This window comes from Pelmatolapia mariae, linkage group LG6 (assembly GCF_036321145.2).
Source record: "Pelmatolapia mariae isolate MD_Pm_ZW linkage group LG6, Pm_UMD_F_2, whole genome shotgun sequence".
Taxonomy (NCBI): domain Eukaryota; kingdom Metazoa; phylum Chordata; class Actinopteri; order Cichliformes; family Cichlidae; genus Pelmatolapia; species Pelmatolapia mariae.
The window spans coordinates 20,042,575-20,056,941 of record NC_086232.1 but is presented as its reverse complement, the minus strand read 5'-3'; the positions used below and the strand labels follow the sequence as shown (position 1 = coordinate 20,056,941).

General features: G+C 40.9%; 1 protein-coding gene across 3 annotated transcripts in view; it reads left to right on the top strand.

Moving 5' to 3' along the window:
- sh3gl2a (SH3 domain containing GRB2 like 2a, endophilin A1) overlaps positions 1-14,140 on the top strand; it is a 39,177-nt gene extending 25,037 nt beyond the window's left edge. The window contains exons 2-10 of one of the 3 annotated variants that reach the window (XM_063476148.1): positions 4,762-4,830; positions 5,296-5,368; positions 5,671-5,814; positions 6,156-6,289; positions 6,388-6,546; positions 6,855-6,958; positions 7,082-7,197; positions 11,117-11,128; positions 11,264-14,140. In XM_063476148.1, coding sequence (XP_063332218.1) covers positions 4,762-4,830; positions 5,296-5,368; positions 5,671-5,814; positions 6,156-6,289; positions 6,388-6,546; positions 6,855-6,958; positions 7,082-7,197; positions 11,117-11,128; positions 11,264-11,460 — 1,008 coding nt within the window. In that variant the 3' untranslated portion in view covers positions 11,461-14,140. Of the gene's footprint in view, positions 1-4,761; positions 4,831-5,295; positions 5,369-5,670; positions 5,815-6,155; positions 6,290-6,387; positions 6,547-6,854; positions 6,959-7,081; positions 7,198-8,891; positions 8,907-9,839; positions 9,922-11,116; positions 11,129-11,263 lie in introns of those variants that run through there. The other 2 variants (XM_065471060.1, XM_063476149.1) reach the window with 2 other exon arrangements.
- The last annotated feature ends 227 nt before the right edge of the window (positions 14,141-14,367 follow it).

Here is a 14,367-nt window from a genome sequence, read left to right as displayed (position 1 = left end):
CTGGAGGTTGCTGGCTAAAGCTCTTTTCACACAGGCCTGTAGACTGGTCAGTGCCCCTGGTAACCACCAGTTGCTAAGGAGAAGTGTTTATTCTGTGACCAGTTGGTGAGTGGTTACTGGCAGCTGCTAGTGTGAAGTTGACTGGATACAGTGCTGCCCAGAAAAACCTCCTTATGATTGCTTTGGTCACTAGCAGGTTGCCACAGTCTCCGGTAGTTTGCATGGAAAAAAGACTCACAAAAAGTTGTTTATTACTGCTGCAACCAGCACATTTATAAAAGTACAACATTTATTTCTTAATTAAACTCCCCCCACTTCCAGATTGTGTCACACTTTTTCAAGTTTCACTGCAGCTCGGAGAGTAAATAGCGAGTATTAGCAGACAAGTCGGCATCTTCCATGCAAACTACTGGCAAGTGTAGAAATGTGCTGGAAACCAAAGCAAACACAAGGAGGTTTCTGGTGGGGCAGCTTCTTTGCAATCTCACCAACTGATTAGGTAATACCCATTTTTCCCTAGCAACCAGGCATGCTAGGGGGTCACCAATAGGTCTCTAGGTCTAATCACAAGGTCTTTGGGTCTCACCTTGTATCTTGAAGTTGAATGAGTGGATATATGAGCAGGATTTCAGGTCATGTTTTAAAACATGTTTATGGTCCAATGTGAAGCTTACTCTCGTGCTATGTAGACAGTTAACGCAGACTGAGAAATGACTTTTCATTGAAGCAGGAAGCGGCTTGTGTCTCATATTGTGGAAAATGAGCATTATTTGCATATTAATAGATTCTTTTCAATTAGGGTTAAGGCACAAATTATCACACAGCACAGTATTTTTATTTATTTATTTATTTTAATTTGAAGTAGTCTATAGAATAAGGCTCTGCAGTGTGGTAAAAAAAAAAAAAAAAAACCTGGCCAAAGATATGTAGTGGAAACTGTATCTGTGCCTTGTTTCTCCATCTGGTGGGATCACAAAGCAGCCTCGTGTCCATGTGATTGCGTAAATCAGCAGTGCGTCTCTCTGATGTCACAGGTTGTGTGTCATCTATTACGACACTACTGTTATATCCCAGCAGCCAACCGTGCATTTTAGTTCTGTGAATGGGTCACGTCACACTGCCCCCACTGCTGCTCAGTTCACCTTGGTGTCTCCTTTCCCTGCAGGGGGGGTTGAAGAGAAGAGTAGGAGGGCTGAGAGACAGTGATGGGTGGAGGAAAAGAAAGGCGTAGGGTTGGTTGTTGGATGAGTGACTGATTGGAGGGATAAAAAGAAAGTGACATCGCCAGTTACCCCGGGGAGGTTTTAGACTGTCGGTTTCCTGACCATTAGGTGAGGTCGTTGGCATGCGACACATTTACATAATGTGTAGTAAGTCTACTGGGAGTAGCTTGATCAATCTTCACTCCCTGTCTCGTGACTGGCTGTGACTTTCTATATATAGTCTCTAACATGAGGGAAAGCTTGCGCACATCTTCCCTCCATCAATGCACTTAAGTGCCGTCTCCTCGTCTTGCAGCCATCAAAGCACAATAGTGACTGACTTTGCTCTCCACTTTCAAAGTGTCTGGGGGGGATTCATCGTACACTGACAGCAGCCAATGCTGTGCTGGGCAGCAGCAAGTACAGCAACACTGCTCCACTTACTCAAAACAGCCACCAAGAGCTCATTCTTATTCCGTCAGTTTCTCATGCAGATCCCCAGACGCTGCTTCACTTTGTTGTTATTCATCCATTTCTGTTGGCTCTTACTTTCTAGCCTCCCTTTATCTTTAAGTCAAATAAGTCATTAGTTATGGGATACATGCAGGATCATAGGGAGAAAATTACATAGGGCTGAAATTACATCTAGTTTGCCCCACCCAAAGTCACAAGGCTTGTTCTGTCCTGACGGGCAAATAGTGTTTAAATTCTCAGGTAATTTTACAGGTGATGATCCGGTTAAAGGGATTTTTAAAGGACACTGCACATTTTCTTCTTTAATACCAACAACAATAACAGTTTTCATGTTGAATTGATGGAAACAAATTGAAGTGAATGAATTATATAGGTTTTATATTTAATGTGACAAGGCTCTTCTACATTGCAAGTCATTCCTTGTAGTTGTGTACATTATTAAGCTTTATGGGTCACATCCGCATCCAGAAAAGCAGTTGTGTAGATTCAGTGCTAAAGCTGTGTGAGAGCGCATGTATATTTTGCTGTATAGTGTATAGCTGTTTATTATATTCACTATCTTTACTTGTGTATGAATCCTGAGTGTTAAACAGAATACTGCCTTCTGCTTAACCTCCCACAATTTGCAGTGTTTTGCTACAGTTCATAATAACACCCTCCGCATTGTAGTGAAAAATCGAGCGTCAGTTCTGTAGACAGCAGGTGAGAAACGTGCAAGAGACATTTCAGCCTGTAAATGCAAGATTATGGAAAACCCAGCAAAACTTTCCTCGCTCATGCCAAACCTGGGGCGGATGGGAAGAGTAATAATCATCTAATTCTCTCTGTGGTGAAAGAATAATTGGCAAAATCCTGCAGAGGCACCAAACCTGTGACTGGATCATTATGCACAGCTGTTATTCTGTGCTAATTATTTTGAGCTGACACGCCAACTAGATTATGATTAAAAATGAAAAAGAAAACTCTTTTTGATTTTGTCCCAATCTTTGTCAGTTTTATCAGCTGAGACACGTCAGCGTGTGCTCAGAATCAAGCACATGTAGATGTGGGCTCTTGTTTTTTTTAATAATTCTACATAAAACACGGCCTGTCTTTGTTTTCCTTTTGTAATCGGTCAGCTCGCTGCATTCGTGCATCTGGGAACACACAGCAATCACATGCACTTGCCTATATATAACACCCCAGGTGTAAAGTAGTTCAGGATGTAATTAGCTGGCCTGTTTGATCGGCAGCAGTGTCACTACAGCTGTGACTCATGAGCGAATGCACGAACCACATATAAATTACTCCAGCTTCTTTTTTTCCCCACATTTGAAAAACACACTCATCCATTTTATTGGATTGTTTTGTTCCTGATCCCTTTCAGTCTTTGATCCTGAGGTCTGGCAGGAGAAAGAATTTGTTGCGTGATTAAGAACAGGAAGTTACACACACCTGATAAGCCAGGCATGGGCAGGTACCTGTCACCAGCTGAAGGAGAATTTCATGCTGAGGGAAAATTAATGACAGGAAATGTATCTGGCTGCTGGATTTGTACAATATGTGTCTGTGTGTGTATGTTGCTGTCAGAATATTGAGCTCTTTCACTAGTGAGATCATAAAAGACTTTGCTACGATGACTCATAAAGCACCAATCCTCAGAAAGTCTTACACTGCATAAACTGCTGCCACAGGCTTAGCCTTATAAACCTGCCGGCTCTGTCTGTCACAGATCATCCCTCTGCATCACCCCCCACCACCAGCAGGGAAAAACATGTCTCACTTTTGCTCGCATAATAAGAGATAATTCAGCTCCTCGTAGTCCACATCACTAAAGATGTGATCAGCACAGGATACGCAAGCGTGGTGGGGTACAGTGTTATTCCCGCTCAAGGAAAGATTTCATCGACTGACCTTAGCTTTCATGATTTCTTCAGTCACGCATCGTGACATTCCCTGAAAGCATTTTTCCTCCCTCAGTCCATCCTCTGAGGGCTGTGTCTGGCCTGGTTGTGTCAGACTGCTGCCCCCTCAAGGCGCCCGGACGTATCACAGATCGGTCCCGATGGTGGCAGAGCTGGAAATGTTAGAGCGAGGGGACGGGAGTTATTTCTGTATTTATACCTCGTGCCATGTCTGAGGCTATAAATGCAAACGCTTGCAGCTTGTTGGGCACCCGTACTTATTTTATCTCTATCAGCAGACATAATGAGACATGATGGTGAATTTCGTCAACGCTAAACCTGAACTTTAAAAAGCAGGAGCTAACCAGAAGCCTTTTTATTCTCATCAGACTTTAAGGCTTTTACATGCTCTAAACTGTCCACGGGTATGAGTTTACCTGAGGGACTCCGATCTAACCCAAAAAATGTTTTCCCTCAAATTTAGCTAATTTGTTTCTTCTTTTTTTTTCATGAAGAACACTTTGCCCCTAGAAATATCAGGAATAAATGCATTGTATCTTGCAGCAAGTTATATTGCTGTTTGGCAGCAGTCTCTGGAATACCAGATTCACTGATGATCACTGAGACTGATATTGCACTCATCGTTGACACCCTGTTTTATGTCTTCAGGGTGACAACTTGTGTTTAGATTTCGTGTCATTTCCACCTGAGGAGGGTCAGAGGGCTGGATCTGTTTAGCATGGGCTAGCAAAGAAATCAACATGTTTGAAGAGCTTATATCCACATACTGGATATACAGGAAGCTCCAGCTGCTGAGAGTGGCAGAACGAAGTCATCTACTGAAACAGATGCAGAACAAGATGAAAAAGGGACGACCGTGTCACCCACTGCGGACAAATTTTCCTCTTTCGTCATTGTCTCATATTAGCAATAAGTGCAATCTCAATTATTAATCAGAGTCCAAATAAAAACAAAATAAAAAGATGAATCTTCATTTTAAGCTTGCACTTATGAGAAACCTTTTATTATCTGTGCCTGTACTTTGCTCAGGGCTTTTTTCATATTGTTCAGATTCAGTAATTTAACATCATCACTGAGAATCACAGAAATTTCTTCGACCTCTTGCATTTGCAGCATTTCACCTTTTCGTGATTTGCCGGCCTGATAATTCTTCTTTTTTTTTTGGTTTGTTTGTTTTGCAGAGAGTGAGCGAGAAGGTCGGAGGAGCAGAAGGAACAAAGCTTGATGATGACTTCACTGAAATGGAAAAGGCACGACTGCACTCGCACGTTCACATTATCACCTTGTTGTTCAATAATTTCCAGAAATTATTGCTGTGTCACTGGATTATCAAACCTTTGTTGGACTAACATGGACCATTTAAAGAGAACGTTGGTCAAGAATCCACTGATTTAGTTTTCGTACACTGACGTTATTGTAAAAACTCTAAAGTTGTGGAGACATGTTTCACACATATTTGCACCAACGCTGAATTTAAACTAAAAAGCTGCAAGAGAAGTGCGCTTGAAAGGGTCTAATACCTTTGGGATGTTGCACCCACTTTACAGCTCCATGTTACACCTGGATATGAGCAGAGCACGTATATATGTGTTAGTACTTGTTTGCGATGTGGTCTATCTGATATCCTCGTGTAATAATGTTGTTGCAGCTTGTCATTTCTTACCTGTAATTTTTTTCTTTGCCTTGTGTATCTCCTTTCACGTTGTGGTGTACAGAGGGTGGACACCACAGCTCGAGCGGTGATGGACATCATCACAAAGACCACTGAGTATCTGCAGCCAAACCCAGGTAACATGATGGTTATCCCACAAACTTCAGGATTGGTTTTTGGTGTTGCTGGCTGACCTTTACCTGTGTTACCACTTTTCCAGTGTTATTTCATTCACTAATGGTTAATCCAAAATGCTTATTAGCCTTAATTTCTTCTTGTATTTTGCAACATTAATCTGCAAATTAAACATCCTGTAAACAATAAACTCATTTTAGCCATTTTAATTAGATTTTAGGCTTGTGGATCATGACTGCAGATTTAATTCCTTCAAACGTGGATCCCAGAAGCATTGGATTTCATTAGTTTTCTGTCTCTTTAGCCACAAGAGCAAAGATGAGCATGATGAACTCCATGTCACGCATCCGAGGCCAAGAGAAGGGGCCGGGCTATACCCAGACTGAGGTCATCCTGGGGGAGGCCATGCAGAAGTTTGGCAGGGAGCTCGGAGAGGAGTCAAACTTTGGTGAGCTGCAGCACATTAAAAGCTGGTCACAGAAAGTCTGACAAACACTTTTCTTACAGACTCTGCAAGAACAAAGCAGCACGATTTTATTCCTTCAAGGACGCAGGAAAAAAATATCATGAAAAATGTATGAGTCTGTTTTCCACAGCAGAGTGCCTTTTTCACGACTGAACATTAAGATGTTTTTCAAAGAGAAGCACCTGTTTTGAAAATCTGCTGTAGGCTCTAATGAGAGAGTTACACTTAAAATCCCCGTATTTTTCTGCATCATACACTGAAATCAAAACGCGTGTTCACATGTTACGTGGCGACTAAATACAAAATGTGTGTTGTTTTTGTAGGTCTTGCGCTGATTGATGTTGGAGAAGCCATGCGTGAGCTTGGAGAGGTTAAGGATGCTCTGGACATGGAGGTGAAGCAGAACTTTGTTGATCCTCTGCAGAACCTTCACGACAAAGATCTCAGGGAGATCCAGGTACTCTAACACTGCGGCATGGTGGGGGTGGGGGGGACTAATGAAAATCATCTCTGGGTCGGGAATTCATATCACCTGTCTGGTTTTTCTTGTTTCAGCACCACCTGAAGAAACTGGAAGGTCGACGTCTGGACTTTGATTATAAGAAGAAACGTCAGGGCAAAGTGACGGATGATGAAATCAAACAAGCGCTTGAGAAATTCGATGACTCCAAGGAGGTTGCTGAGCAGAGCATGTTCCACCTGTTGGAGAGTGATGTAAGCACTATGCACTTCCCCAAATTCATCAGCACACATGACACATGTGAACTTCTGAACATGTCTGAGAGTGAATCCTGGTTAGATTTTAGATTTTACCTGGTGGGCTTCACATTAAGTCCTCAATCGTTTTGGCCTAAAGAAAAAATATAAAAAGATTCCTGAAAGATGAGTTTTACAGTCAAAAATACAAAATACGTTCATTGGATTTGTATGAAACTTTGGTGATAAAGTTTTAAAGTAGAAACTCATCAGCCTGTTGTATGGATGTGTAGTAGATCTTGTGCTTCTTCTCTGTGCATCAACAGATTGAACAGGTGAGCCAGCTGGCCGCATTGGTTCACGCTCAGGTGGAGTATCACAGCCGAGCTGCCGAGATCCTCACACAGCTGACCAGTAAGATCGATGAACGGTCAGTACTGACATTTCACTCTCCCGCTGGGTCTTCTCATGATTTACATGTTTGAAGTATTATTTAGTAATGCAGCAAAGCCAGAGAAACAGAATCTCTGAGGGATTATTTGGCTTTTTCTAGGATAAAGGATACTTCCACCAAACCAAGGAAAGAGTTTGTCCCAAAACCGCGCACATCTATGGACTTCTCCATCAATTTGAGCCAAAATGGAGGTGTCCACAGTGCTCGCTCTCCAGGTGAGAACTAGAATACAAACTCACTGTTCAGGAAGATGCCCAGAAACTAGTCCTGGTACTATATGTATACTTTCATCTCAATTTTGAGAATCTCGTGAGTCTAATTTTGTCTTCAAGGATAGTTTCTGGGCTACTTTCAAAAATTATTTTTTTCCCTTCATTTAACCTTTCTCCATTTTTCATTTTCACTGTAAATTCTCAAATAAAAAACAACACTAACACAGATGAAACAGATTAACCGATAAAACCTTACTCATACCTTTCGCTGATTAATATTTGACTTTGTTCAAATTTTGGCCACTTACAATCATGTGAAGAACAGAGTTCACAGGACTGCAGCATCATTAGCAAAAAACTATATACAGTACAATTCATGATTCAGCAGCTCATCAACCCACCTTTATTCACAGCTCTCTGAATGTCCCACAACAGCATTTCAGTCAGGTTCAGGTCTGGACTTTGACTGGGCCATTGCAATACTATGCTGCTATTTTTTTCCTTTCTTTTGGAAACCCTTACAAGCAAGCCAGACTTTAGTCCAGTCTTCAGTTGTTCAGTTTTAATTGTACTGCCATGAACTTTAACATCAAACATGCTAACTGGGGCCTGCAGAGTCTGAAATGTAGCTCTTGGGGTTTTTGCGGTTTCTCTGAGCATCAGCATGAATTTTCTGGGATGTCCACTCCTGGAAAGATTGTGGCATTGTGTTAACAAACACCCAAATGCTCCAGATCAGCAAACTGCCAGAACTTCTGCTTTTATAGTGGTGGTGGTCACGCTTGGTGACGATCAGTTAAGGAAGTACATTTGATTAGCGTCTGACTGCTACTTACCGTCTTAATTCCTATGGAAGCAGTATGTCTGCACTGTATCTCTGCACAGAGTCCTGTGCAAACGTTCTTTTTCACATGCTGAAGTCAAGTCTGATTGTAGACCCTTAAATGTACTTGGCAGCATCACTCTACATTGGCACCCACCTGCCCTTTCACATGCATGTGTGTAAAAAAGCCTGGGGTGTGTGGAGAGCAAATGTCTCTGCCCTTTCGTGCGCATACATGGAAATTCAAAGGAGGGAGAGCAACAGCAGGCCTTTCGTCCCCAGGGTACAGAACAGACCAGACATCAGTGTCAAGAATTGTGAAATTGATAAGTCAGACAGGAACTGTTCTTGGATTGTGGGCAGAGCTTGACTTTATGACCTGCTTGCAGTAATGCTCTGCTCGATATATTTCACAATAAAAGGCTCCCGGAAAAGAATACATCTTCATCACTCCCATTTAAGCTACTTACTATGAAATATAATATATGCAGGATTCTGCTTTTAACAGCAAAGAGGCACAGTAACAACATCAAAGAACACATGAAAAATGGAGTAGATCTGCTATCAAGATAAAAGCAAATATGCACAAAAGCACAAACAGTTCCATATTTTGTAACTATTTAAACCAGCAGTTCAAACAGCAGGAGAACAATATGAATTTTTTTGCTTTTAAATGGCAGCAGCCAATAAAAGAAGTAAAATATATTTGAGAATTTACAGAACATCTTTTGGTTTCCTAATTTTATCTTTTCCCCTGCTGTTTATTTAGAGTTTTTAACATGAACTGAACAGAATATTCATCAATCCAGAACAAATGAATCCAACTCTGCACTCTTCTCTTTCCCATTATGATTTTCTTTGTAAATTCTTGTAGGTTCGAGGTCTCCAGGTGAGCCAGGTTAAACTTGTGCTTCTTTTTCTACCTTTGTGTGATCATCAGTTCATCATCACCTGTCTTCATTTACACTGGAAACTCAGAACTACTACTTCTTATTTCCTGCACCCCTTCCTTATGTTGTTTCCCTTTTCCGTCTCTGCAGCAAGGTCTCCAGGTGAGACAACAGTGAATCCAGGAGAGATACCACAGTATCTCTTCTTTTTTGCTTTGTTATACATCTTTTGTTTTTAATTAATATTTTTTTTGTGTGAGAGAAACTTGTCAGTTTTAAGTTGATGAAACAAAAAGCAAAAAATCACGTGCCGTCCACTTGCCTAACAAAGATTTCTCAACAATGACTTAAAGAACCGCATCGACGGACGAGCATTTGCTGTTTCTGTTTCGTTCTTTTGTGAATTTTCTGACTTATTTTATTTCCCCCCACTCTTTCTTTGTCTTTCTGCTTCTCTCATAGCCTGTAGATAAAAGATGGACACAGTTTTAGGGTTTCATACTTGCATTTTTTCCCCTCTAATGGCCACCAGGTGGCAACTCTTCGGTTTGCTAAAAGGAGCCCAGTTTTGTAAAATGTATTTCTCACTTTAACCATTTTTCTAATGGCTTTAGAGTCAAAGCCTTTAGTTTAAAGTCACCAGCAGGGTATACTGGGATTGCGTCCTGGTTCTCTTGCTTGTTATGTTTTTCAAAACACAGACGTTGCAAACACAGAGGTTGATGTTGTAAGGGGTTATGTCCATCTTTTGTCTACAGTCTATGTCCTTTCCACCTCTTTTCAAATTGTTGTTTTTCTTCCTGCTCTCTTGTCTACTGACTCGTCATCGCTGTGATCACTGTAATTCCATCAGTTCATCATTTCTCCATCTGAAGATTTGAGTGATAAAATTCTCATCACACACCCTTCTTTTTTTTCTTTCTCCTTTGCAGCAAGATCTCCAGGTGAGCAAGAGTGACTTGGGAAGAGATGCCACATCTCGCTATCACTCTTATTTTTATCCTTCCATAAATGGACTTTTGAATAAGTGTATTCTTGTCTTTTTATTTATTTTTTTGTTTTTATTTGTTTGATTGCAGTGCTAACCACTGTTTGTTCTCTTTTTTTGAGCTCTTTTTTTCTTTAAAGAGTAATCTGACATTTTTGGAAATGTTCTTGATTGAATATTTGCTTAGCCTTACATAAGAACATAGGACACCCCTGTCTGGACACTAAATATATAGCTATAGCCAACCAACTGACAGACCTGGGTAGCAGCTCATCTTAACAAATTTCACCTGCTGGCACATGTAAACCTCGCTAATGTTCTTTTAAGAGAGTTAATATTAACTTTTTGGAGGTCCTTGTAAACTGCTCAGAGCCAGATAAAACAGATTAAATAATAACACCTTCAACAAATGATGTATTCAGATTCAGAAGACTTTATTTATCCCCAAGGGGCAATTGAGAGACTAACCTTGCCGACCGTACAGGTCAGGCTAGGTAGCTGGCCGGTCAGCCGCACGAGCAGCGACCCGGAACCGAACAACAATGGAAAATGCACAACATGGGGAAAGATGATGAGAAAAAAAGAACTCCCCCCAGACTGAGCTCCAACAGGGAGATCAGTTTGAGAACAGAAAAAACACCTCAGCACATAGCACATGAATCATCACATCTCACAACACAGAAGACATAAGCTTCGAAGGCGTTTGGAGGGGGTGGGGGGGTGAGTGTAAATATATCAGGAAAGCGTTTACGGAGGTCAAGCCAGAAACCTGTTTTCCCATAAACCTCAATAGGGCTTTTCGCAACCACAGCTATCGCCATCTGGTGGCCTTGCCATAGAATGCAGATAAAAAGGACTTCCGCACTGGCTTCGTTCTTCCAACCCGTCTGTGGGCCAACTATCTTCTTTTAATGTGCTGTTGTCAAATTTTAGTGAGCTCATTACTGCCCCCCTGAGGTTGGAGGCTCAAGGCTGTATAACACTCACTTGTATGTTGCACCTGCGCAGGGAAACGATGAGCCAGTTACACGGTCAAAAACAGATGTTAAGAAATGCCACACAGGCTATAACACAACTAACTCTGAACGCTACGCCTAAAAGAGAATACATAAGGACATTTCCTAAAATATTAAACTGCTCTTTGAAACGCTAATTATATTCACGGCTACTGATGCTTTGTGTCTCTTTTGCTTTGTCTCCTGCTCTCTTTCCCTCTTTTAGCCAGGTCTCCAGGTGAGCCTTTCACAAGCTTTTCTTGTGGTTATTCTGCTTGTAATCAATGTGTGGAGTCTGATCTCCTTCGCCTGCCTCTCCTAACTCTCCTTTTATTTGTTTATCTCTCCGACCCACTCTCTTCCTCTTCTCCAGCCCCCATGGACCAGCCTTGCTGTCGTGCGCTGTACGATTTTGACCCTGAGAACGAAGGTGAGCTAGGCTTCAAGGAGGGCGATATCATCACCCTTACCAATAAGATCGATGACAACTGGTACGAGGGGATGCTGCAGGGCAACTCGGGCTTCTTTCCCATCAACTACGTGGATATCCTGGTGCCGCTGCCCCACTAGGATGTCTCGACTACCAGCAGTGTCCGAAGCTGCGACACGATAAATCCTGGCCTCCAGTTCCTCCTCCAAGTATTCCCGGTAACCTTTTCCTAAACATTCCTACTTATCCACCTGCACTCCGCTTTAAAGGAGTCAAAACGGCAACGAAACAATAACCAATGAAGATGTGAGCGAGACTGATGATAACTTAAAGGAAGCACTCTTAAAGAAAGCGAGGGGAGGAAAAAAAAGAAAACAGCATTTATAGTCTTGCTTCCCTCTTATCCCACGAGTCACCTTCAGGCTTCCGTAGTCATTTTATCCGTTTTCGTCCCGGCTTTTGTCTCGCTTTAGGTTGGCTGTCAGTCCGTCACAAGCTTCTCAGCGCAGGCTTGCAAAATCACATTCTGTATCTCTGTGTTTCGTGGAAACCTTTGCAGTAGATAGAAACTCTTTTTTTCCTCAAACTACCACTACAAAATAATCAGTCCACATGCTTCATGTTTAAGACTGTAGTTCGAGCATGTTTTCAACTGGTTTCATGTTTTTAAAAAAATGTTTAACTGAATATTTTTGTTTTCAATTTTCCTTTTTTCGACAGTCGTTGCCTCTTTTGACAGTTCTGGGTGAAACTATGTTCCTGTCATGTCCTAAAAAAAATCCGTTTAAAAGAGTTTAGACAAAACTCAAGAGATTCATCAAGTAACACAGTATTTTAATGTTTTTTTGTGCATGTGTTGTAACATATTGGTCATATGTTATACCAAAGTTACTTGTAAAACCTGAATAAAAATGAAACTCCAGCAGGAAGGTATCAGAAAGTCTGTTTGATGGGAACAGGTTTAAGCTTGCAACCTGGAGTTCTTTGGTATTCTATTAGGAGGTGAAGCTTTATTAAGTATGTGACACATACCCGAGCCAGTGATTAGTGAAGTGATGACATGATTTTCTAAAAACAGCAAGTCGTGAAGTTTAAATTGTTTTGAAGTGATGTAAAGAAAAACTCCGGTGCGTAAGTCTCAGTCCGCCGACATGTATTTTATCAGCAGTGTGAAACATGGTTGATGTGTTGTGATATAATGATGTATAAATCTTAACACCTGAGGAAACCATATAATTGTGCAGCTGAAGAAGGCGTCGCTCTTCTTCCTGCATCCCTTACTAGTCCAAGTAGTGTTCTGTAGTTTAGCTTCTGTAAGCCACCGATGATACTAGGCAGGAGCATTTTAAGGAAAGAGTCCAATGATAGCTTGTTCCTTTTTTTTTGTCTTGGTGGAAATTTTATATATCGGTTAAAATTATGCAAACACAAATAGCTTTTTCTTCACGGTTATACAACCATATAAACCATACCCTTCTCTCCCCTTTTCCACGTCATGCCCAAGCTTAGAAAAACTAGATGTTGTTGTAGATGTCCAATTTTTTTCCAACCTGCGATATGCTCGTATGCAGTATTATGTGAGATTGTTTCACCATCTTTTAGTGATCTACCGATAACCAAGAACTCAAGCCAACCCAGTCGGGAGCTGTAGTGCACGTTTTATCACTGAGGTTTTCTTTTCTGCAGAACAGCCTGTGCAGCAGCACTGACTGCTTTTATTCAGTTATTTATTTATTTATTTATTTATTTTCACCCGTCTTGTAGAAATGTTGCGCGTGTATTTCGGGGGCGGGCGGCTTATTTGGGTTTGCATACTCTTCAAGTTATGCACAGGGATGGGGCTGCAGAGGACCTCTGATGCTGAGGTATTTAACATCTACTGTCTCTGACAGTGTCAACGTTAAAACAAACACGGATGTCTCCTCAATCAAAGGACCAATTCACTATGTTCAGCAGATCTATATGGAAAAGAAAACCTATAAGAATGTTTAACGTATTCGTCTTATAAGACATGCTTACGACAGTGGACCTTTCACACGTTTCTCATACAAAATGTTTGCTTGATTTATATTTATTTATTTCAGTTAATGTATGCTTGTATGAGAAACATGCACTGGGGGCGGGGGGGACTTTTAAGAGTAAAAAACAGCGTAAGACATCTTTATGAGACACAGGATAAATGTAAAACATAAATATTTACTATTTTTTTCTTTGTGTGGAAAATTACAATAAATGATGCAAAATCGGCTGATAACCCATATTTAGTGTATTCTTTTCTTTTTTTCTTCCAAAGGGAAGCACAATGTTAACAGATGGTATATTTTGTTGGCTGGAGTCTAGCGATACAGTTATAAAGAGGTATTTATTCTTTCTTTTTTTTTAAGACGTATCAAATTCTTCCTTCTTTTTGTCGTTCACTTTTTTAACAATCGTGTGTATCTTTGCCCTCAATGAGGACTGTACAGCTTTTTGTGTTTTGTTTTCACCTCGTGTGTGCGTGTGTGTGTGTGTAGTCGCGCATCTACAGTAACGTATCTTATTTTTGTAATTGTGACAGAAGTATACACATACTCTATAGATGTATATATAGTATCTAACCCAGAAGTAATGTGACAGGAGGGATTATGTGCTGCACATGATTGTCTTTGGATTGTTTTTTTTGGGGGGGGGGGTTTGTCTGTTTTGTTTTTTTTTCTTCTGTTCTTGTTTTGTTTGTTTCCTGCACTGGATTCTAAAACTGTACGCTTGATGTGAAGAAAAAAAAATGTGTAATTCAGTTCAAATCAGTGTAATTTATTCAAATAAATGCCAAGAAATGGTTATTGGCCTGATGATTTTCCCTTCACAAAACAATCTTTTTGTCCACATCTACACTAAACCTAAGCTCAGTGTGGGATCATGTAACACTAGCTATTTTACCTCGCTACACCTCTCTGTTATTGTCAGTACACGGGGAAGCGGGGTGGCGACTTAGCTCTGCAAATAGAAGAAGGTCCATGCATTATTCATTTTCCTGCTGGATTCTTTCATGATGCGCTGTGAGAAGC